The sequence below is a fragment of the Diadema antillarum genome, unplaced genomic scaffold (assembly GCF_040938485.1).
Source record: "Diadema antillarum isolate AM-2024a unplaced genomic scaffold, OU_Dant_1.0 scf00000167, whole genome shotgun sequence".
In the NCBI taxonomy this organism is placed as follows: Eukaryota; Metazoa; Echinodermata; class Echinoidea; order Diadematoida; family Diadematidae; genus Diadema; species Diadema antillarum.
The window spans coordinates 904,160-929,762 of NW_027271056.1; the positions used below are offsets into that span (position 1 = coordinate 904,160).

At 40.1% G+C, this 25,603-nt stretch overlaps 1 protein-coding gene across 1 annotated transcript in view; it reads left to right on the forward strand.

Annotated features, from left to right (window-relative positions):
• The first annotated feature begins 1,815 nt into the window (after positions 1-1,815).
• Positions 1,816-25,603, forward strand: part of LOC139722590 (C3 and PZP-like alpha-2-macroglobulin domain-containing protein 8) — a 53,787-nt gene continuing 29,999 nt past the window's right edge. The window contains exons 1-12 of the mRNA XM_071633893.1: positions 1,816-2,534; positions 8,243-8,394; positions 10,288-10,310; positions 12,860-13,025; positions 13,665-13,717; positions 14,316-14,388; positions 15,422-15,535; positions 18,481-18,565; positions 20,851-20,959; positions 21,259-21,486; positions 24,514-24,681; positions 25,257-25,385. Of these exons, the coding sequence (XP_071489994.1) occupies positions 2,458-2,534; positions 8,243-8,394; positions 10,288-10,310; positions 12,860-13,025; positions 13,665-13,717; positions 14,316-14,388; positions 15,422-15,535; positions 18,481-18,565; positions 20,851-20,959; positions 21,259-21,486; positions 24,514-24,681; positions 25,257-25,385 (1,377 nt within the window). The 5' untranslated portion in view covers positions 1,816-2,457. The remainder of the gene's footprint in view (positions 2,535-8,242; positions 8,395-10,287; positions 10,311-12,859; positions 13,026-13,664; positions 13,718-14,315; positions 14,389-15,421; positions 15,536-18,480; positions 18,566-20,850; positions 20,960-21,258; positions 21,487-24,513; positions 24,682-25,256; positions 25,386-25,603) is intronic.

The following is a 25,603-nucleotide window of genomic DNA, read 5'->3' on the forward strand; positions in this document are numbered from 1 at the left end:
TATCTTCACCAAATCTCCCTTTCTGAAAGATGAAATTAAATCAAATTTAAAGTCACATCAAATTCCTGTTTTACTGTCATGTCATAACATATACCTTGAATATTACTATTAGGGGAAAAGGCTGCTAAATGACAGACCAAAACCATGACTATGGTTATTTTGTTTACAAAGCAGTGGAAAATTGTGAATTGATATCATCTCCTTGGGTAACTTGCGTAAGTGGATGCGATCAATATCACCGTTCGGTGAAAAAAGTGTTGAAAGTCCTTTATTTTTATTGACAAAATTAAGTCAACTTTATTTTGTGGTCATCACTTTCAGGGGTCAATGGTCAATGGAGCTTCTCCCCCTTATACCCCTTGCGAGGAGAAGAATCTCGGGCTGAACACTTGGATAGTCACGGGGTTTTGGTGTGGGTTTTATTTCAATCGTTATTTTTTTATGTTGTAAGAGACACAAAAAATGTGTTTCATGGCCCCTGTTATGTCCTATGTTAATTATAGTGGAATCTTCCATCTTTCTATTTGCTCCTATTCTTCTTATTAATGTCAAATAAACATGGAATAGAATATACTCATCTATTTTGTCAGTGTTTTCCTCTACTCAAAGACGCACGTGCACTTGCGTCTATGTGTACAGGAAAACAACAAAAATATGACACACACCTACAACATTCACACAATATTTTCTATTAATGTAATTATGGTCTATTGCAACGGAATTCTGCTTACATTCAAGAAGTTTACGGATTTAAATTTAAACAAAATATTAACAAGTGTTACATGTATTTTTCCCCACCATTGATCATTACTTCTATTGCCCCATACCACAATATTGCTATATGTAGTATCAACGGCATCGCTCTTCCCGCAAAACCAGTTCTCGTACTGCTTCTTCATGATATTTAGTTGCTCCTTCTCCTTCAACTTCCGCATATACTGCTACTAGGCTACTTGGCTTAAAACCAGTTCTATTTCCACTGCTGCCACACCTTACAACCACTGCGCCGCCACTACCATCACCACCAGGCAACAGTTGATACTGATCTGCCTTACCCTAGCCAGGGAGGTGAGAGGACCCTCCCTGCTAGCAGGCCTACTACAAGTTCCTTCTCTTTGTCGATAGGAATAACCAGCGAAGTTGGAACCTCCCTACTGAAAACAATTTAGTGCTGGACTTATTCTTAAAATGTCATGTGACTGTATTCTTGTAAAATATTGCGGCGGTTTCTTTTCTATTTTTGGTTGTTCGTAAATAATCGACGCCTGCACTGCTGCCAGAGTCTTAAGATTGTGTCTGAAAGGCGTCTGGATGCTTGTAAAGGTCTCGTAAACCTTGGCTCTTCAAGGTTGGCTAATTGATAAGACTTAACCGCTACCCTTCCAATCGTGATGGGCCTCTTCGTACGGTAGCTGGCACTAGTTATTGCGGACATCCGATTTTCCTTTCTTCGCAGCATTAGGCCTCGTTAACATATCACGTCACGACACTCCTCCGCAGCACAAGAAAATGGAAATCGAGGTCAATTTGTCAACGTCTTTCGCTAGTCAGGGACTTTCTTCGGAACACAGGGGCCCTGTAGTTCTCCCGTACAGGAGCTATTTGCTGCGGGACAAACCTGCCAAGAAGGTGCGCGGAATCTGACCCGCGCGTGAACCGTATCTCTGCACGGCTCGCTCGTACATTGCCAGCAGTATTTCTCGTTCCAGCGCACGCACACACACACCCCGTTCGCTCTTCCCTTTGTTCGCAAGGGGGAAGTGTTTATCTAGCCTATATCCGACAGTTTCTCTCAGTTGAGCGAGTGGGGAAAAAGGACTTATGACAGCAGGGTCATCATACCACACACAACACAACTTACATGCATCCACTAAGTACATGCTAAGCAGTCAAATCGCTTCATGCAGAAACAGAAGTTGGACGACGACAAGAGAATTCCGTTCTCTTCGCATTGGAGTTTGCACTCCTAAATTCGCTGTGTTTGTCCCGAACGTCGGTTTGCGAGAGAGTCCTGACAGCTACGAACAGAAGTCTCCAAAAGTTTGCCATGAACCTCTGACTTGAATCATATCGCCGAACACACGCTGTTGTTTTCATTGTGAAGAAACACTGCAGTGAATGACAACATGTGACTCTGGGACTCCGTCGAAGTCCTGCCGGTTCTGAAATTACCTCAAAATTAGCAAGGTCGAAAATTAGATTGTCTCTTTTTTTCATCTTTGTTCTTCAACGCATAACTCGGTGTACATCAGAAAAGGACACCCAACGCAACTTCATTTACCTCTACACTGTGCGACACAAGCTCAACAAGCCCTTCGCGGTACCAACTCCGAACCATGACAGACGGAGCAGTTGCCACAGTCTTTGCGTGATTGCTGCGATTCTGTCTCTCAACCCATAACTATTTCAAGACTTTTGCCGTCTCCCTCTGACTGATTTCACTTTTTATCTGTCGTCATGGAGCTGAGGGATGTCCGATTTGATCTTCTTGTTCTGACCTGTCTTTGTACTTTCTTATCAACTCTGGCAGACGGGTGAGTATATCAAGAATCTGTATATCTGCCAGTGCGTGGAAAGAGCGCAGTTGTAAAGATAAACAAAACATATACAACCAAACCATTAAGAGATAATAGAATTATCATGATAGTCTCAGCTGCAGCCCCCTTCCCCTCATGTTTACCTATAGAAATGGGGAAACGACTCCCTGGTCATCATCGGCCCTCCTCGGTCATGTGTGCCTACATATATCTTATTTGTGTAATGTAGTATATTTACCATAATTGCTAATGATGCTATGGAAGAAAATGGCATACGGAAAGGCAAAATAACTACTCTTAAAAAGTTATACTTTGATGTACTCACATATCCTAATAGTGTCTACATGATTTCGTCAAAATACTCTCATAATATCGTGAAAATTACTCTGCAAAAACACCAGATTTATCAGGTCACTAAGTCGCATAATCCTCATCGTTTTGTCAGTATTCTCGTCACTCTGGATTTAAACTTTTAAAGCTTAGAACTTGTGTGTAGCAATTAATGGGAATTGCAAACAGTATTTTTATACATGCCAGAGACTTATATTCCTTCCAGGCTCTCCAGTGTAAAGAGAAAGGAAAGGAGGACACTCTCGTAAAAACAAGAAATGTGTATTTTTATTACCATCTTACTTAAAAGATAGTTTTCTTGTACCAAGGCCATCACAGGAAACTTATTCTTAGCTAGCATACCCTTTAAATCTATTTCTCTCTAAGAGAGGTTGAATAATGCATAATTATCAAGAGAGAAGGAAAATGCTCATTGTTATAAAGATGTTATGAGACGATGAATACTCTACTCTGGGCATCTGGTACTGATGAAATATCCAACCGAGTGTAAGAAGCAGTCCTCCTGCATGCATGGCCAATGACTATCTGATGAGTGGACGAAGAGTTGCAGGAATCGGATTTAGCTAGACATGTTTTGATGCTACTGTTAACACTAATGATTCCAAGGAGAAACTTTTGACGAAGTTTATTTAAGGCAGCTGTTACGTTCGCCACATTCAGTTTGCAGAAATACACGTTCTTTTAACAGCGAGCACTTCGATTTATAGGAGAATATCAACAATTAATGAAAATAATATCATCCAATATCAGTACGGAGAAAAAGATGACTGTCTTTATCAAACAAACACACAACACGTGTCACGAAATGTAACACGTGAACTTTATCGTGGATCAGTGGTAGAATGCTGGATCCGTAGGAAGCAATGATTGTTACAATCGGCCATGATCAAAGGCCAATACGAACTCTTGGCCAGTCCAGCTGAGTTTTGTTCCAACCCCTTTACTCTTTGCATATGGCTAATGCCAACTGAGCTAATGCCAACTGAGAGTTTCATGAAAGTTTTGCAAAGAACAAAATACATCACTCGATATTACCAATCAGCAGTGTTTTCTTTTACAACTATCAGTGTTTCCTTTTACATGTACCTTTACCCGACCCTCTTTCGACACTTCTGATTTTCCCGGATGAAACTTTTGTAAGAAGGAGCATCCATTGTTGTCATTTTGTTGCCCAGGTATAGAAAAGATGGAGACACAGGGAGAAAAATAAAAGTGTAAAAGTCATAAAAGAAAAAGGTGTGTGTGGTCGAGCATGATCTGGAGACAAAAGGCAAATAAAAGAATAAAAAACAATTGTATCACCCGATGATACCCTCCCACGGAAGTCTCATTCATTGAAGTGAATGGAATTGATACAATTTCACTCTGAATGGGTTCTCTTTGAGTGACGAAGAATTATTCACGGTGGTTGGGCTTGAGGAAGAAGATTTGGGGATAATCTCGGCAGAAGGTAAGGCAGTAAGACGTTGATTTTCAAGGTACTTAAGAGTGATAGAAAGTGGTGATGGCTGCACACACAGTGTAGTCCTCTAAATAAGAGTGGGCTTAGTGATAATTGCATTAGCCTGATCCCGTTAACTCGTCGAATAATTGGCGGCCTTATAGTACAAAAACCGCGCCGCCCTCCCCAGCATTGTTGGTTATTCTTTGTAGACTCGTTCATATTTCTAGAGAATTGATTTTGCGATCTCGACAATCGCGGGATTAAAGCCAGCAATCCTCTTCATTGGCGGTAACGAACAAGGAGTGATTTGTTCGGTAACACGGCCTACTGGGGTGGCCTTTGTAAGATTCAGTCGTCTCCTTTCCTACTCAAAGAATAGGAAGCTGTGAGAGAACAGGTTGCTTACTGGCTTATTTTTGACTCATCCTATAGTTCTCGCTCTAAGAGCATTTCAACTGAAATCTATCCAAGAAAACGCTCACTTTCTCTCTCGACAATAGAGAAAGTGTTCGCGCGTAGGCTATACCTCCAAGCATTATATTGACTGCACTGCTGCTGCTAGTGAAGGTTTACTACGTGAGGACTTATGACTTCACGTGTGAGATGAAGACCGGCGTGCACTACTAAGTTATACGCGCGGTATGTCGCCATGGAAACGCGGGTGGAAGTTGGTGGTGTTCCTCTCCGGATATCCCGACTGAGCTTTGAATTGGTAGAGCTTCTGATAGACAGACATCTTATCCAACAAAACAGTGACTGTTGACTGTTATATCGTTCACGTTGCATGATTTGAAGCTGTAATCCTCCCGTTTCGGATAAGGCAACAGATAGTGGGAATGGACTGTCATATAGTGATTAAAGAAAACGTGAACATCATTGATATAAAGATTCTGAAAAAAAAAAAGAAATTGTGGCGGTAATAATGAAGTCATGTTGATAGTTGTATTGATAGGAATGGTGGTATGTGTTCAGAAAGTGAATGTGTTGACAATGATAATGATAGCAATAATGATGAAATACCAGTTACGATATAGTTATTGTAAAAACCTCTGCAACTTACACCATTAAATTTGCTATTTTTCTATTTTATTTAAGAATTATGTATTTAAGATTTACCGAGTGGCGTTTGTAGGTGAATGGCAGTATTAAAGAGACAGTCGCTAGCTCACGTTGAAGGGGAATATGTTTATACGTATACAAATCCATTCAATAAGTAAATCTGCCAACCAACCTATATGAGCTGAGCCAATCGATCAATCAGTACTGTTAGTCCATTAATATCTAATGCCGTTTCTTATACAAAACACCTACAGAGTCGGGGAAAACCATCTATCTGGACTAGTTGTTGAGTGATTTTCCACTTTTTTCTCTCTCTGTTATTGGGAATATAATCCAGATAAATGGCTTTTGTTTGACTTTTGTGTGTATGTATTGGGAATGAATCCAGATAAACGGCCTTTGTTTGACAGGGGTCGTACAGAATGGGGCTGCTGTTAATCAACGGATTTTCTCTTTTTTATCGCAAGATAATATCTGACAAAGTGAACAATAAAACCAGTGACTATCGTCAGCAAGTCCGCATTGGTTAGTCATTCGTGGTAGCTGGGCTAGAAATACTATTTAGTGCCTTAAAAGTTTGGTTCGTAACGAGGGTTAATCCTGTAACAACTAGCAGCGTAAGATCTGGATTGACAATTTGGATAAACATGTTGTCCATGGGACTTCATGATATCAGGATGAATGTTCCCTTTAAATATGAGTCTGAAAAGAAATAATGTTTAACACTTTATAAGCACAAGGGCAAAACGAAATGAATAAAATCCGATGGAAATCAGGAAAGATATGAAATTACGAGGTTGCGCTAATTTCTGCCAAACAATTTTCGAACAGTTGAGATTAATATGTATATAAATATCATGAAGATGAATATCTTGTATAAGGTAAGAGATCGAGAGAGGTATAGAAAGATAGGTGTAATTATGTGTAAATTAAATTAGAGATATAAGAAAGACGTAGAGAGGGGGAGAGATGGAGAGAGATGTGCAGAAATTGCGTGGGAGGTTAACCCTATAGCAACTGAAGATTCCCTATGTAATGGCCTATTGTTCCCTTGAAGGTACAGCAATATCGCTCTCCTTTCGCCAACTTTCTAAATTATGCAAAATAGATCATTGCATGTCGAAGTTTATTTGAAAGCCTATTAACACTTTACAAAGAGACTTATTTCTGACGGAAATAATTCTGACATGCTTTTGTTGGCCTGTAACCTCTTTCAAATAACGTAATTATACATTTTATATGAAAACAATAGATATAGTAAAACAATGAAATAGCGGACGGGCGGTTTCGGGCGGTTCAGTTACTAATGGGATTACACCATCTGAAAGAACAAAAACAGGTAAAGGTTGTGACGTAGTGCGCGTTCATGGTTATATTTCCAAATATTTGCAGCGCAGTGACTATGCCATTGCCATCTTCGAGAAGACATTCTTCGAGGATAAGTTATTATGTGCCGTGAATTACATCAACCCTCGCCGTTACATGCAGACCCGGCCATGTGATGTTTAGATGACACAGTATCACAACAATTGATTAATTTTGGTAATGCAGCGCTTGCCTCATTGAGTAGATTGATTTGCTACATTACGACATAAAATGTATTATCATCAGCGTTCTATGGAGAAACACCTATGAAATTCAGTGTTTACAATCTTCTCCGCTAATTTCGTATGTAGCGATAAGTTTCGACTCTGAATCCACGTGAGAAACCGTTATGACATCATAAGGAAAGTTAGCGACCAATCGCTTGTGAAAAGGGTTCACCACATTTGGCAATAAGGCCCAACCACCAATCTAGCGTACAATGCGACGTTGCTTAGCAGTTGAGTTTTTGCTCCCATTATTTTGTTAATTTTGTCACCTTTTCTGTGTATGTCAAGAGTCGGCTTTTCTAGCGTTGCACACCTATTCCAGCTCTCCATACATTGTTGGTTTGGCCCTTGCAATCAATGTGCAGGAAACGGAAAGGTTATTTCCTGTGTGGGCTCGTATTATAGCACGAAGCCTACCAAGAGATTTCCTCTGTGGAATGCCTAGAAAGGTTGCAGTACAATCGCACTGCTCTGCCACCAGTGCATCCTGGTGGTTTACGTATATACGTCAAACACTTGTAGGACTTAGACACTGGAAAATGCTGTATTCGTGTAGTCAGTTAAATAGTATTTTGTTCGAGTGATATCCACACGATTAGAAGTGAATGTTGCTGATTATCCCCCCTCCCCCCCCCCCAAAAAAAAAATAACCTTAATGCGCTGAAATGAAGGCAGCTGAATAAAAACTGTAAAAGGGCATCATTATATTGCTGTCCTTCATAATTGATATTCATTTTTATGATTGCCATTGTTCTCGTGGTTATTGGGATATATTGAGTGAGGCATTCATTAACGGTCAGGCAGAAGCTACACTCCTCATAAGTTTCTTTGACATTGGGAACGTCTAACTACATTTGATTCTGCCCCCAATTAATGTAGAATTCATTGAACAGGTCGCAGTACTTTTCTGACGGCCTATAGACACAAACACACACCCATTATACACATTGCATAATTTGATGCTTGAATAACGGTAATAGAAAACTTCCACAAATGTGACACAATTCACTGTACAGCATATTGTTTCCGTGATCCCACCGCAAGGCCTTTCTTATGTAACAAAATACTAAAATTAGATATTTCAGCGTGGTTTTTGTCATTTAAAAAAACACAAAGCGCGGAGAAGATGGGACAGAGAGAGAGAGAGAGAGAGAGAGAGAGTTTGAGAGAGATTTTGGTGGAGATATTCGTATGCTCAAAATAGGTACGGTCATAGTAGTGATGAGTACACTGTCATCATTTTCTCATCCCGGCTCCAGGGGCTACCTGGTCGCGTACCCTCTCGCCTTTCGGCCCGGAATGACGGAGCGTCTCAGCGTCACCATCTTCGACACCAGCGATCCCGTTGTCGTTGAGGCACGGATACGATGGCGGAACGAGACCCTGACCGAAGTCGGAGAAACGATCATAGGTAAGTTAAAACACGCTCCGACTTTGACAGATTCCGAAACAAGAACCCCCAACTGTCCTCTCAACCCATCTCATTGTCCAGAGGAGCTACGAGGTATTCTTTCACATCCGCGGTTCATGAAAGCCAGCTCGATGAAGTGTGTAAAAATACATCGTCTTTACCCTAAATTTACGGGGACTGCACATAATGTGAACATGAACGAAATCTGAGATGAAGGCGACAATCATTAGTCACGTATGAAGACTTAAACGAAGATGCAGGGACTTAAAGTGAAGATGCACACAAGTTGGGTCCGTCTGTAGGTAAACGGTATGATGGCAATTATGCACAAACCAGTTTTCCATTTGTTTAATATTCTGTTTGTCACACGGATGTCCCGACACCCGAGTCTGTTGCATTCAAGTGGGCTGTTAGTAGATTAAAACTATCGGAATCTTTTCCTATTTCGGCAGACGTTAATGACAATCTCAGGGTGAAAGGAAAGAAAATGATAATTTTCTTACTGTGTTCTGGTCGATACAAAGAGCAATTAGACTTCAAACTTTCTTCAAATCCGTGCTCGTTGGTGCGGCGGAAAAAAAACAAGTATCTTGCAAAAAAAACAAAACAAAACCGTAGAGTATGCTGTAATATTCGACTTGACAGAAACATTGAGATAAGAGAATAGGGAAAGGCGGTTATTGTCAGCAGAACAAAATATTTCAGTAACTTTTGTCGAGCAGTAATTGCAATCGTCGTGCGCGCAGCTGTTCACGCGACACAACGACTCTCCTGCACCTGTTGTGTAGAGTGTAGAACCAGACCGACATTTTAATTTTACAACGATGGTGTTGGAGTCAAAATGCCGCGACATAGTTTTGCACTTTACATATGTAAGTAGTGTTCATGAGTTTCCTTTGGCGTTCCTCTGCAGGTTTAGATCACTTCTTTAAGCCTTTTGATTCTCGCCTTTAACTCCCAGGCCACGGATGCGTAGCCTTGTAGCGCTGAAGATTGCACGGTAAACACAATATATAACGTGACTTTTACGTTCCAGTAGTACCACTTTTCACAATTCACGCGGCGTCTCAATGACCCGAGTTGACCCCATGGACTAATGGATCCTAGATGGTACACCGATGCCTGTCTGCTTTTACCCTTTTACGACGTCAGTGCTGCTGGGGTTAAAGTTCCAATTCGTAATATCTTCATTTCCCCCCATGAAACATCATCCCACCAATCTTTAGATTAAAAGTGACAGAAAAGAATCGTCCTCCATTTTGTTGATAATATATTATAGCATCCCCTCAGCCTCTGTTGAAACATTAATTTGACAACAGGGAGTTGAGATGAAACACATCCCTGATTACAAGTATTACAGACACAATCTAAGTATAATACAAGTAGTACACAAGCCTGGTGAAGCTATTCCGTTCTCAGTTCTTGTGCTCTGTTCATTGTGTAACTCACTTCTGTTAATGATACAGCCACATATTGTCTTGCTCTCTCTCTCTGACAAAGTGGTCTCAACCATCCGTTTGAAGTCGTTGAGCAAGGTGGAACTACATTCTCGATTTTGTGTGGAGTTGATAGAATTAGATCGGCAACAGTCTCGTGTCGTCTATCTATTTCTGTATTAAAAGATCAACTTTTATATCAGTCTGATGTAATACTTTAAAAAATCGTTGTCCCCAATTCAATCATAGACAGAATGAATCAGTAATCAACAATTAAGTGATGTCTTTAATGGAAGAATCAAACTATAGTGGGTTCAGTAACAGTGATCAATTAAGCATTCTCAGACACAAAATCGTGCCCTTTTTCCCATGCCTGGAACTAAATCGTTCCTCAAACACTGACTCAGTGTTTGATCATTTATGCTTCCTGTCTCTTCTTTCTTTCTCTCGAATCCAGGCAAAGGATACATCTTGATGAAGGTGAGTGTACCTACCACTCCTATTATACATCACACTCGTGTGACTACCTCGTCAGAATAGATCGAGATTTTGACTGAACTTCGAAAAACACATCAGGCATGTCTGGCACGGGGCACGTCCCGTAATTGGACGGCCAACCTTTCACTTTTTTATAGTTTTATACGAACATGAAGATCGTCAGTCTAATGACGCGTGCGTAGCACACAGACATAATCACACTCTTTGTTTTATCACAACATGGATTAGACTATCACTAGTAATAACTAACAGATAACAGATAGTATATTTTATTAGATATCAACATTTTTGTGCATCCTGTAAGCTTCGACCGTCAATCGAACCAGGGAAGTGCTAATCTCACCTTCCTGATCAAACTTACTCGTTGTATGCATCATAGCATTTAAAAATGTCCACGTCTCTCACCTCTCCTGGAAACGATTTTCTTTTTTTTTTCCGCCAATACAGTCGCTATACTTGTTTATGATAGATAAAAACACGACGAGAGTCATGTCGTGCGATCGTAGCTCTAATTGTTCCCCCATGGTCCAATCGACATTCCGTGCTACCAATCCGGTACCCTTTGTCCATATATCAGTCAAAGCGACAAGTGGATGCCCATAGCCTCACGCGAGTAAGGCGAGATTTTCTTACAGGTGACCGACCTCCACATTCAGGGATGGGCCCTGCCCTTTTTCTCCTTACAAACTCTTATGATAGCCATCAATACGGGATCCCAGGGTAACGGGGCTTTGACGGACAGAATTAATGACGTCCCTTCTGGCATCTTTACACACATGCGCACAAACTGACACACCCAATGGGATCGCAGAACATGATTTATAGAAGACTTTTGGGGGAACATCAAGTATTACCTTAATGCACCCCTGGGAGACACCGATAATGAGCTAAGTGTTCTCCGTAAAATGGGATGTGTATATGTATGTGTGTTTGTGTACTTTTTGTTATAGCAGCTCTTCATCTTAACTCGTTGAAGACGGACTGATTTTCGTATAACACGCAATTCCCATTTACCCAGCCCGAGAATATTTGGGACTAGTCTTCTATGGGTTAAAGTGGCACTTCTCTTCATGTTTAAGGTAAAAATCAAATGAGCAGAACAATGACATTTTCATTGCTCCAAGGCAAGTGACTGCTTGTTCTCAGAGGAGTGATATTTATCGGAATTGTTTATACAAATTTGTCGATGGGGTGTCGATATCTTCACCTCACACGCCTTCGTTTTGCTTACATGCAAACGTTCAATGAGTTTCATGCAATTTCAACAGCAAGAAGTTGAAAATCTATCTTTGTACAAACCAGGATAATATCTATGGCAATTTTCTAAAATCAACGTAGAGCTGTAGTCATCTGATATTGATGATGTATTTTGTGAAAGGCGGTAGAGTTGCTAAATTGCTTTTAAACGAAGTAATGATTTCATAACATTTATTCAAATCTGTAGCTTAGCTGTGAGCAGGTGAAATTATGGCCTCATCTTCCTTGCAATTATTCAGGAAATCGAAAGCATTTTTAAAGATATCTATAACTCCAAAAGAACTCAGGAAAAACAAACCTGTGAAGCTTTGAAATCATACTCTTTTTGTTTTATTCCATTATGGTTCTGTTCTTTTTTTAATGACCTTCCTCTTTTCCTCTTCCTTTTTGTTTACTGTTGACACGCTGTGGAGGATAGCTTTCATGTTCCCTTATTATCATTTTTAAACAAAATTGTCACTCTCCAAACTCTGTCTTTCTCTGTTTGATCAGGAGGTGCATGTTCACAAGTAATAGAATCATCTACGTTATGAAGGAAGACACCAAGATTTCTTCAAGATATTAATGGCTTTAAATCATCCCGTATTCATACATGATAGGTTCTTAGGAACATAAAAGACCTAAAACGCATAAAATAGGAAACAAGGAATAGAATTGAGTATTTTAACCTTTTTTTTCAAGGACCATCTCTAACCAACAACAGACCATGTCCATTGAACGTACGTTTCGTTGAGACAGTTGTATACCCCAGCCTGACGTTCGGACGTCCTGTAGAAGCTTTTCTTTTACATCCCACCTGCCGTGTATGATACCTTCTCACGTCTCTTCTTTACTGCATCTTTGCACGTCCCTGTAGAGCCTACAAGTCCAGCCATCAGGTCACATCACGTCTGATTTAGTACCAAGAGAGGCAAGGCTTGTCAATTGTTGTTATTGAAACTTTGTAGAATGATGTAGACAAATTGTGATGTGACGATGTGACAAGGTACGTTGGTTACTGCACAAGAGGTTAAGGTTAGGGCAGGGACAAACGCACTAACTCGTGACCCGGCCAGCAAACTTGATGCGTTCCTTTGAAAGAAAAACAAAAACAAAAACATACACGAAAAACACATGCAAATAAAAAGAAAAACAAAGCAACGTGATGCTTGGCAGGGATTTTTTTCTCCTCATACATTGTCATAATCATCTTGGTTCTCTCTGGTGCATACATGCCACGACCTCAAGTTGCCCTGTATAGATAGAGTGAAGCTGTTGTGTCTGTCTCTCCGCAGCTGCCAGATCACGTGAGAGGAAAAGCGGTTCTGGAGGTATGCGGGAACTGTCGGCTCGGAGCCCGGGGTTATCACTTCAAGAACTCCTCCGACATTACCATCCTGGAGAAAAGCACATCGGTCTTCATTCAGATTGATAAACCTGTGTACAAACCCAAACAAACTGGTGAGCGGAGACCTGTTTCATCTGTTGCTATAGCAACAAGACAGATACATTTTATTCCATTAGTATCTTGACTGTTCGCAGGGTTAGCAACTGCATGAGTTCGTTATTTTGTGATGAAAGAAGTGATAAAGGAATCGAGTAATTCTAAGACTGAATGTTGTTAATGATCGTCTTGTGTAACTCACTGGTATCTTCAGGCTTGTTGATACCTTCCCGTCCCGTCGACCAATTCCACCCTCTCGACTCGTCACCCAGAGGGGCGTGTCGGCTGTATGATGATATCTCTTCGACTCAAGCACCTCCTCGTAACTAACAAGTCAAGTACTTCATCTTACTCTTGACCCTTAAGATGTAGAGTAGATGTCAGTGTCCTCCAAATATGCGAAGCGATAAATCTCAGCTAAAAGTTACAAGCGCTTCAACAAAATTATTGATATCCAACTTGCGGTCTTGTCTCCAAAAGGACTGAGATAGGAGTGTTTGAAGTCGCCAGAGAGGCCCACCGAGATGACCTGTTCGACATGCTTACAATTTGTACATCGTAAATTCAGACAGTTAAGCGGCACCATATGAGGTGTCAGTACTTGAGTAACAATGAAAGGCGACACTGATTTGTTTCTATCTGTTTGATTTATCTAGTTTTCATCAACTTGTTTACAACGGGACCTGATCTAAGACCAAGAAACATTCCCGTAAGTGTCCTCTTGAGCATCGCAGTCTACTAAATAACGAAATTTCCGCGAATTCATTTTTTTCCTAGCTCTTTTCCCCCCGAGTATACTGTAAAAACAGGTCTCTGTCGCGTCTGATCGTTCATGGTCCTACAACTTTATTTTCAGTGCGAATATTCGTTACTCGTTATACGTGGATAGCACATCGTGTAGTAATAGTGGAATTTCTGGAAGGTGAAATTGCAGGTTACGGCATCCACCATTACGAGGCAAATATATACGCTCAGTGTATATATACATCAAACTTACTAGACTTTGTTTTTACATTAAACCGATAACTGCATATAGGATGTTTATATATAATGTGCATTTTTAGTCAAAGAATGCATTTAGACAACACATAGACACACAGGTTTAATGGCAAGTGTAGCTTCTCATAATTATTATGTGGAAATTCTCCTAGTAACCATCTTAACCAGTCGATGATCATGATGATGCCATTGTTACGTCACTTTTTCGTCCACTTTACCTTGCTTGGTTGTTTAGTGCATTTTACAATGAAAGATGTCATTTGTTGCTGTAAGTCTCCTATCCAACACTTTATCTCAATACAAACCAGATGTTAGTTTACATCTTGGACCCTAAAGGTTCTCGCATGATACAGTGGAACGGCCTAGAACCGACATGCTGTGGTAAGTGGATTTTTTCCTTTCTGTGTTTATCAAAAACCTGCCCAAATTTATTAAATACGTACCAACATTTATCAAAAACGTAACAAAAAATTTGCGAAACAAACTCGTGAAAGATTGTTCGGTTTTGTGGTTTTCTGTTTCCTTGTGAATTACTGTGCTGCTTTCAGATCGACATGTCATTCTCTTTACCTGCCAAACGTGTAGAAGGTTGTTGACTGTGTTGTGAAATATTTCATCTCATGCCACTATATGACAATACAAGGCTCCACAATGCATCATTATGCATTTTCATTGTAGCTACAACCAAATACGAGATGAGAAAATTAACACTAAATGCCTTTATCAAAGTACATATGAACGAAATGGTTACTGCGTCGTATAACAGTCGGCGTAACATTGATTATAAATTATTACTGTTGATTGAATACAAGTTGGCTAGTGCAGTGTGTATTTGAATGAAGAAGAGCTTAGTTGTCTTTGAAGCCTCTTGTGAAATGACTATGTTTGAGACAAAATATTGATCGGATTTGCAAAGTGGACAGGAATTGTGAAACACTTAAGTATAGAGATTTGTAAACAGAATGTCTTGAGTTCGTATTCTACCTGGTGCGTGCATCCTTAGTATTTGACAAAATGTCTTACTGTCTTACCCGCATTGTCCCTCTTGACCCAGGTCTTTCTGAATGAGTACCTGGCATCGCTGGGGTATAATAATGGTATTTGACCCTCTTGGAGAGCTATGTCAACTCTGAAGGGTCTGCCCAGGGTGTTTAAGACCAACTTATTGTATTGGGATGAAATGGCTTCATTCGTAAAGGTTATTCTCTTTGGCATTAAGACCTACTCAAATTTTCAGAATGAACTTTTCACATTTTCATCCGTCAACACAAATGGTTGTGATTTTTTTTTTAGTCTTCCCTTTTCAGTATCAATTAACAAATAAATGGGCTTGCTGCATTAGTCCTGTTATTCGTTGCGCATTGTATATAAACTGATTAAGTGTCTATAAACTTATCTTGTTCATAACTTCCAGGTATCGTCAATACAAGCTTTCCTATCTCTGACCAACCTGTGCTTGGAACATGGACAATTTTTGTGGAAGTTCAGGGACACACCTTCAACAAGACATTTGATGTAAATAAATACGGTAAGAATTGACATTTATCATTCTGTCTGACATGCTGTAAAGGCTTTCGGACACGCATTGTCGCTAATATCTGCCCACTATTTGTCGGCGTTTTGATGAAAAATAGCAACTGTCAAAGCAGCAGATACGCTCGTTGCACTGCCCACTGCCTCTTGTTATGGTACCTGCTCAATTGTAATAATTAAAAAAGCAAGTCTCTCTGTCTGACAATACTCGTTAGGGTGGGATTTCACGGAGCACGCGAACGATTTGCGAATGACGCGAATGGCAAAATCCAGCATTCGCATTTTAGTCTGCAAAAGATCGCCAAACAAACGTGAGGGTTCGGAAGCGTCGTAAATCGTTCGCGAATGTCGTTTTTACTTCGGCGAGAATTTCAAAAAAGTTTGAAATTTTTCGCGAACCTTTTCCGCACACTTAGTCGGGATTTGCTCGTGAATTGTTCTCGAAAGTGTCTTTAAAGCTTCGTCATATGCGCAAGACCTTCGCAAGACACGCGCGATGTTCGCAAAATGTTCGTGAAACCCCAAACAGACTCCGAAACTTCTGAGAATGTCTCGCGTATGTTACGCGAAATCTGCGAAGTTTTTCCGATCATTTTACGACGTAATCGCAAACTGTTCGCGTACCTTTTGAGACATTCTCGCGAACGTTTAGCGCACGTTTGGGGGATGTATGCCCTGTACGTTTTCTGCAAATAGAAATCGTAGCATACATCTAAACATCAAACAGTTATTAAAGGGTGTGTACAGTTCTGGTCGAGGTGAGGATTTAGCTTTTAACGTTTTGCGAGATATTCAGAAACCACTCTATGAGATGTCAAAGAGCATGCAGTTCTAAGGGGTATCAAAAGTTAATTCGATGAAAATTGGTTTTGAAATGGCTGAGATATCCAAAAACAAGGTGAAACAAAGAGATCCTAATAAAGTTGTGGCATGTCGCCTTTTATTATTAGCACTTTTTGGATATCTCAGCCATTTGAAAACCAATTTTCGTCAAATAAACGTTGAATCCTTCTTAAAATTGCATGCTCTTCCATATTTCATAAGAGGCTTTTCATTATCTCACTTAGGAATGTTCAAAACATGAATCCCCACCTCAACCAGTACTGTACAGTCCCTTTAACAACTATAGTAACAAAAGAAATTATAGACTAGCAAAGAGAAAGCATATTTGATATACAAAAAGAAAATCGCAGAATATACTTAAAATCAATCTTAAGTATGTAAATTTCATTTGAACTATAGAGATTATGTGTTGGAGGAACTGCAAAAAAAAAAAGATCAAATGCTTTACTAGTGGAGATACGTCCTAGGGGGAAAAAATGTAGGCAAACACACGATAGAGAAATGAGAGAAAACGAAAAGAGAAATAGAGGAAAGAAAAAAAAATCAACTCAAGAAAGCTGATTTGAGTTGATTTTTTTTTTATTGCTTCCACCTCTCCTTGCTACATTTTCTCCCATGATTATAGAAAATTGTTCGTTGTTCGCATTTCCGTCGCGTGTTTTTCGTGTACGTAACATGCTGTACTTTAGCAGTGATACACACGACAATCGCACATACGTCGTGGGAACTTCGCACAAATTGCGCAAGAATAGTTTTCGGCTTCATTGTCGGAACACATTCGGAGAAAAACTTTTCCGAATGTTGGATTTTGTCATTCGCGTCCTTCGCAAATCGTTCGCGTGCTCCGTGAAATCCCACCCTTACTTCGTAGATGTTCAAAAAATCCTTGAGTGCAGCTGCAGCAACCCACTGTAAATTGTATGTAATAATTTAGTGTGTGCATTGGCATTGTATGTGTATGTGTGTGCGGGTGTGTTTCGTTTGTGTAGCGTGTCCATGATTGACAGTGATAAAGTTTTCTCTGTCTCTGTCTCTCTATAGGTATTAAATCATATTACATATGCGGTGCGCAAACAGGGGTTTCTATTGTTCGCTCACGCCCGACACGTACACTGTTTGTCTATCACACTGAAATTATGTCAGTCATGACAGGTAGTGCGTAGTTTGACGTGTCCAGGTACACGTGTTACTTACCCTTCTGGCACAGTTTGTCGAACCCTGATTGATTGCCACGCGTTCGGGAACTTCCAGGGTCCTTCTTTTTCTTGTTCTTGTTCCTTTTTTTCATATAATCCAATGGGAGTGTGGGAAGGGATTAGAATAATCTTATATACCTCTCCCATACCCGAGAAAGATGCTGCCATGAGCAATTGCAGCTGCATTCTCACTTATTTGTTGAGAGTTAGTCATCTTGAGCATCGTGCAGTGAAATTCATCCTCATGTGCGTCACTATTTTCGTAAATGAACATTGAAGTATTGTACTGCACTTAGTAGTACAGACTTCGTGCCTTGATTGAATGCATTCAGAAGGAGGGAAGCAAAATTTCACGCCGATGGCAGATAGAGACGTTAAGGACTGTCTCTAACCTGCAGTATGCCATAGGCGATGGATGTAGGTTCTTTCCCCATAGCAACCACCTACTGTCTGTCGCTACATCATAGTTTATCTGTCTAGTCTCAATGTCATAATGGAATCAACACATTGATCCTTGGCGGTTTAACTGTTCCTTCCCACTTTCACACACTCCTTGTTATTCACCGTTTACCAGTCCCTCTTCTAGATTTGCGTAAAACCCGACTCTCAGCTCATCATACTTTAATATCAATATTCTTCATCAACGAGGAACGAGTTCAGGGCCCCTCCCCCACCCACTTTTGACTCTTGAGAAAAGAAAGAAAAAAGGAAGAAGAAGGGAAGAAAGAAAGCATAAGAAACCAACGACTGTCTGAGCGCTCCTCCCTGAGATTCTTTCCATCGAAGGGAAGGGACGGGGTCGGTTTTGTCCTTGAATGAATTTTGCTATAAACGATGTTGATATTCCGCGATTAAGATCATAATCATGGAAACATTCACGTTTTTTTTTGTCTTCCTACAGTACTGCCAAGATTCGAGGTCATAATCGAGCCTCCACGGTTCATCCGGGACATTAGCAAGTGCAGCCGTGCAGCGATTCACGCCAAGTAAGTCAATATTCCTCCTCCAAGATGGATGAGTGTGTTTGCTTTTGCACTTTGGTAACAAAGAAATGATATCATCAAACATAGTCTAAATATTATGTCAGACCTAGGACAGTACCCTCACTATATTCACTTCATTGTAGTGACTTGCGTGCCCTCAGCAGAAGCACTTTGTCATACATCTGTAGGTAGATGTAAACACTGCATCTAATTGTTCCTTTCCAAAGGCAAGAATGTCAAAATTGTGTACAGTACGAAAACTTTTTTTTTTCTCAAGTGTCAAGTAATGTCAAACTGTTCGTCAACTCTCGTTTCTTTAACCCACATGAGAGCACTGGACTGTCGTATTAGCACAAGATATACCAGTAACCATCACATTCGGAACCACGAGGACTTTGGAACAATTAGAATTTTCTAGAATTAGAGCCGTAACCCTTGGCGACAGCTGTCATTCTCATTCCTTTACACAATCCAACAATGGGCGCCAGGCGTGTGCAAGTATTCACAAAAAGCAAGAGCATTCCCATGTCTTGACATGTTTGTTAACTTTCGTACCTGCTTGCCCCTCCCCATATTAGCTAATTTCAGACAAATACCAAAATATTGCATACTTTTGGGTTTCGAGAAGGAATGTGTCATTATTTTCCCTGATTCTGTTGTTGTTCGGCTTCTTCTTTTTTTTTCTGTGACCCCTGACATGACATCTTTGTTTACTTTGATACAGTGTGATCATGACTGTATCCGTACACTCGGATTTCGTGCATAGACTTAGGCCTTAGATATAAGGAAATGAATATACTGTCCTGGACGTTGCCGATACAAAGATACAGGGTCAATTAGAGAAATTAGTCTTCTTATCTTTTCTTCTTTTTTTGTGATACGAGAAATATACCTCAACCGCTGTTGTATATTTCATTTCATTTATCTAATTTACACTATACTACACTTGAGGAATGCACGGCCCATCTGAGTTCAACGCCATCGATGAGTTCTAAAGTTTCCCTGACTTAAACGCGCCAATTTGTGAAGTTCACCCACACATCGCACGCGCACACACACACACACACACACACACACACACGCACGTACACACACACACACACACACACACACACACACACACACACACACACACGCACAACACATACACACATGATGTTCGAATTAACCCCTGGCCGTCCGGGGTTCAACAGGCAGCGAATGGCACAGCCAAATTACGGCCATAAGCAGCAAACCGACGATCATTGATGCAAGAATTCGATTCGTTGCATCCTTGGTGACCCAGTGACTGCGGCCAAAATGTCGACGGATATCATTCCGTAACAAAATTGTGGACCGCTGTGTCGGTCTTTCCTTCATGCTGTGTAACTTCCCCGAAGATGTCAAGTGTAGTTAGGTTGTGGAGTCACAGGACGAGAGAAATCTCGTTCATTTCATCCGTGCATACCGGAATGATCAAGATTAGACTCGAGTTCCTTGTCATTCTGAATCTTGATAGAACGTCAGAACAGAGTGCGTTGACCTTGTTTCTCTCTCTTTCTCTTCTTCTTCTGCCATCTCTTGCGAGTTATATCATTATCAGATTAGGGCCTGTACCGCTTTGCGTTATACTTGTGTGACCAATGATCAAAGGTGCTCGTGCATGGTTCAGTCATTCTCAATCCAAGTATTTTAGCCTAATTTTTTAGTCGCGTGTCATGATATCCTGAGTTTTGGCGGGATCGGTCAGGAAATTACACGGAAATGAGCTTTTGCAGCACATTTGATAGAATGATTTGGCAAATATAAGAGTTGATCTACTTGAAAAAGGAGAAGAAATCATTAGGGAATGTAGTTTGAAACTGTGCAGTGCTGCTTCCTCCATCACCAAAAAGCAAACAAACAATCGATTGTTTTTAAATAACAAAAAGGACTTGTGTTGTTCAAAGAGAGAGGTGACTGACGTCATAAAGTTCGCTATAGAAACAAAATAATGTAAACTGTCACAATATATGTTACCCAGTGGGTATTGGAATCGAATTCACATCGCATTTAGTGAAAAAAAAAAATTGTTTATTTACACAAGCTGTTTGCTCTAGCAACAAAATATCACAGACGATGAATAATGTGACCCTACCAATTTATTGAAAATCACGTGACATAATGACGAGGTCTTGACGCTTTATGAGGAAATTTAAGACCGATAGTTCGAAAGAATATTGTAAACTCAGTGTCAAGTACATGCGTCATAAGTGATTGATGTCGCGTGTTTCGTTCAACGTTGTCATGCCTCTTGTCAATTCCTCTAGGTACACCTTTGGGCAACCTGTTCGTGGAAAACTATCAATCAACATGAACCTCCATGGACTGGGTTACTATGACGACTATCTGGGTCAGAATATCTACCACTTTATGGATGTGAGTAAGGCATGAGAATTCCTCAGTGCTCCTACTTGTCTTCTGAACGTCGCCTCTATGTAACAGCACACTGACGTCATGTTCCCAATACCTGAATGTGAAAAATAAAATAAAGTAAAGTTGATTTACGAATTTTCCTTACTTGTGGGTTATGTCGGTAATATAATTTTGTAATACCTCGTTTTCTTACAGATGGTCAATAATTTACAAAGTTAAATTCACAGGAGTGATAATTGTTTTATTTTGTTCTGGTACACGGTATATGTTTCTTTTCTCTCTCCCTCTTTTCCCCTGCGAAGATAAACGGTACGGCCTATTTCAACATCTGCATTAGCGCCCTCACGAGTGCGCCGCTCAAGCCACACTTCAAGGGAGTCATCCGCGTGGAAGCCAGTGTCACCAGTAGCGACGGGAGTGTCTTCACGGCAATGGACGAGACGTGTATGGTTCATAAACAGCTGGTCTCCTTGGAGTTCTCACCCGATACCAAGAAACACTTCAAGCCGGGCCTCCCTTACAACGGCAAGGTAACAACTCCTGTCTTTGGTTTACTTGTTGTTGTTGTTGTTTTTTTTTCAGCTCGAGAAGCCCTCTCTTCCGGGTACGTCTACTTCCCATCTATTTCATTTGAAAACGCTCTTTAGGTGGTAATACCTTGCGTATCATTTGCCTTAGATTGTCAGATGTAGCGAATGCTACAGGAGGTCTACATGGAAGCTACACGAATCAGGACTATTACATGGTACAATGTAGTTGAATTATCACTAGGAAGCGAAACAGGTGTGCCTCAGTAATCTTCAATGTTAAAACGTAATAGGGTCATTTTAAGGTAGGTCATAATATTTTTGAAACCATGACGTTGATTTGGAAGCGAAGGGAAACCCCTTGGAACCATCCCTTTTCGGTACACGATGGATTGGGCATAAGACATTATTGAAGTGATCACTGAGTGATCAAGTTAACTATATCAACTATTGGATAATTTCGCAAAATAACGTCTTGATATGGCATTGAATCACTCGAATCATTAAAGAAGATTAAAAGAAGAGACCTTAGCTTAGTACTAAAAGTGAAAGTATAATAATCGTTTTATTGCAAGAGAGAAGATCGTTTATTACAAGAGAGAAGAGAAACAAAACAAAATATGTCCGACGTAAATCTGCCATCTTCTGTGACGACAGTAATACGTCACACACGTAACATAACACTGGGTTTTTCTACCTATAGACCTCGGAGGGAAGATTCTCCACCACAATCGCTCGTGCTCGGCTGAATCGTCATTTGAAATACGGTTTGCATGGTAAACCGCGAAAAGCGCGAATATACTTGAAAGTTGACGAATCGCTGAGTGATGGTATTGGTGTAAGCCACATAACAACAACAGCAACAATAATCCGCATTACATTAAGGACAACATTATGGCAAAGAAGAGTTTGAGGTGTGGTTTGTTGAATATAAAGAACATGCCGTTTGAGCAAAGGGGGCGGGGCAAGATTTGTGAACGCTTGCAGTATAACCATGGACCGGCCTTCATGACATGTACTCTAGGTAAAGAGTCAAGGTGATATTAGACTACTTCAAAACCTAAAGTTTGAGAAATAACAAAAGATGTAAACATGTCTAGCGCATTTTCATCTTCATAACCGTCTGTCGATTAGCTAGCTTAGTTAGCCAATCAGTTATCTTGTAAGTTATAGCTTTCAGTTATTCTAATACACAGGTGCTCAATAATTGCAGTGGACCTTACAGCGATTAGAAATGATATAGTTATTAGGGAAGATTTTTTTTTTGTTTGCTTTGCTTTGTTGTTTGTTTGTTTTTTTTTTCATCTGAAGTGTATCAGAACCATTCAGCTACACCCAACTTTCTGCCATGCCCTTACCAGTTCGCAATGGATAGCATTATATGAGATTGAGAATTCTTTGCTCAATTAACCCGATGAAAATACAGAGCTCAGGATGACTGACCAGTTACGTCTCTCTGCACCGGACAAGACAAACTCAGGGGCTCTATCTTCTCACTTTGTGTAGAGCCCCTCCCCCTTTTTTAATAACATTACTTTGATGGGCTAAGTTCCAGTATGGGCACACTTATACGGACCTAAGTAAAATGTACGCAGCGAAGAGTTGCTCTGAATTAAAAAAAAAACAATCATCAGATTGAGATATGACAGTTGCACATTACTTACGAGGCAATACATTTATTTCAACAACTCTGCTTTTACAGGGAATGATAGGCCAGGCTTAGGTAATTCCTTCCCGTCAGCCTCCGCTTTATACCTCTCTTCCGGTTTCCGAGTGTTTGATGAAATGAAGTCAACCTTCAAAAGCGATGACATAACCTTTACTAGAGGGTGGAAGTAAATTTATCGTGCTGTGCAACTGAGTTGCAGTTGAGTCTATTCATAGGTATTTGCCTGGATGAATACATCTGTACACACTCACGCATAAACTTTGCTCTCAAATACAAATAATAAACAAATAATCTTTGCTCTTAGTCGAATTGCACGTATTTGTTAATCACTCGTCTGGTATGGCCAATGAATATCACCCTGTCAAAGTACTGTTTGACTGACCTTGGATATCCATGTCAGCTATATCATAAGAGACAAATTCAATTTGAGCCCATAACAGGCATTCCTTTGAGCCGGATACTGGGCTGTGTGTTGCTGCGTATTCCTGGCTTCTTTGTTTATGTTTATTGCGCAAAATAGCTCGTGAAATGATTACGCTGAATTTCTTCTTTTTCGGGAGACGTCAAGAATATCTGTTTTCCTAGGGCCACATTGTGTGAATCCTGCTCTGTTTTCTTATACTATATATATATATATATATATATATATATATATATATATATATATAAATTGGAGAAAGGTTTTCGATGTCGATTTGTGTTTTTATGTGTATATGTTCCTGTATTTACCTGTATCATGTTACTTAACTGTTTTTTAACTTGCACACTTGTGAAAAACAACTTTGGCTGAAGCATGTACCCGTGTGTAAAGAAAATGAATAAAATGTAATGAAATGGATGTTATGACGTATTTTGAAGTTTCCCCGAAAGACTATACTGTATTATAAAATAAATATAGTAATGGCTAACGTTATTTTGCGAGCGTAATAACCCATACTTGTAGAGTATTTCAATGACAAAATAGCGTGTAACAGTTTTTGAAAAAAAGGAAACATCGACAATAAAAGCTTTTCACATGTCTGTCTATATGTGTATTTATACAAAATTTATTTTATCGCGTTATAATGACAATTGACAACATGATAGAAATTGATTGATGAACCGTGCTTCCATCACGTGCTTCGTTATGGACTATCACAGCCCCACCCAATGCTCTCTAGAAATGAAGAGCAATGCCTTACTGAGTGATGATACAACTTTGTAGTTTCTTCTAGAATGAAAGTGTCTGAACTGCATGCTTTCATGAAGTATGTGATACCCTCATACTCCTTCCACCCCGCAATCAGCAAAGAGGATTACCCAACGAAATACCCCGGTGAAGCATCATGACAAGTGATTTTCTGCTGTCTTCTCACGTCCAGGTTCTGCTGTTTTACCCCGACGACAGCCCGGCCAGCAGTGTCGTCGTTCGCATCAATGTCGAGAAGAATGAGCACGTCATCTTCCGAGACGAGTTTCTCGTCATGGACGGCGAAGCAGCGTTCGAGATCAACGATCTTCCAGACGGTGACGGCTTACTCTGGTTAGACGTGAGTGCTTTTCTTTGTGTATTTTTAAATTAGATGTTTGATAAGGGAATCATGTGAAAGAAACAAATAAACAAACAAACAAACAAACAAACAAACAAACAAACAAACAAACAAACGCCACAGAGGGCGCGATTGCTATGAAATTACTGCGATACCAAAACTCGCATTACGTCGGTCAAAATGACTCTGAAAGCGTATTTCACTTATGCCTGATGTTTTCTTTTCTTACTAAATAGATATTTTGTTTATTTATGCTTATTAATATGTGTATATATACCGCCAATTTGCGGGATCTGTATGAAAGTTTGAAAACGTATTTTGATAAGTTTTTACATCCCTGCAACTGTGTGGTGATGTCATTGGGGAATTATGTACGTCAGGTTGTTGCGGTATCGACAATAAGGCGATAAAGCAAAAGATAAATAGGCTCTCAAATGTTATTCTAATCGTTATCTTGTTAAACGACGCATGATTTTTGGCATTAACTGTCTGTGATGATCGTGTTGCGTGACTCGTCGTTAAAGATGTTTTGGTGTCTCTTTTTTTGTTTTTTGTTTTTTGCTGATTACGAACAGGCGCTGATCGTACGCGTGGATGGGAAACCCGCTGGAAGCAGCTATTCGATGCAGTACCTGTCGCTTGGAAGCTGGTACTCGCCTAGCGACTGTCACCTTCTGATGACTAGCGAACAACCACGGCTTAAGGTGACAAGCTCATTTCTGATTGATCCATATATCGGCTTCCATTCTCCGACCCCGCTATATGCAAAGGATTAGCAGAAAAGAAAAATGTCAAGGAAGACTTCCAGTTCTTGTGGACAATTTTCATTCAGCGAAGATTAAAAAGAAATAGACCTCTTATAAATTCCATTGACACTCAGCAGCAGTCGCTTTAAACTAATGTCAATGTATAATTATTATTG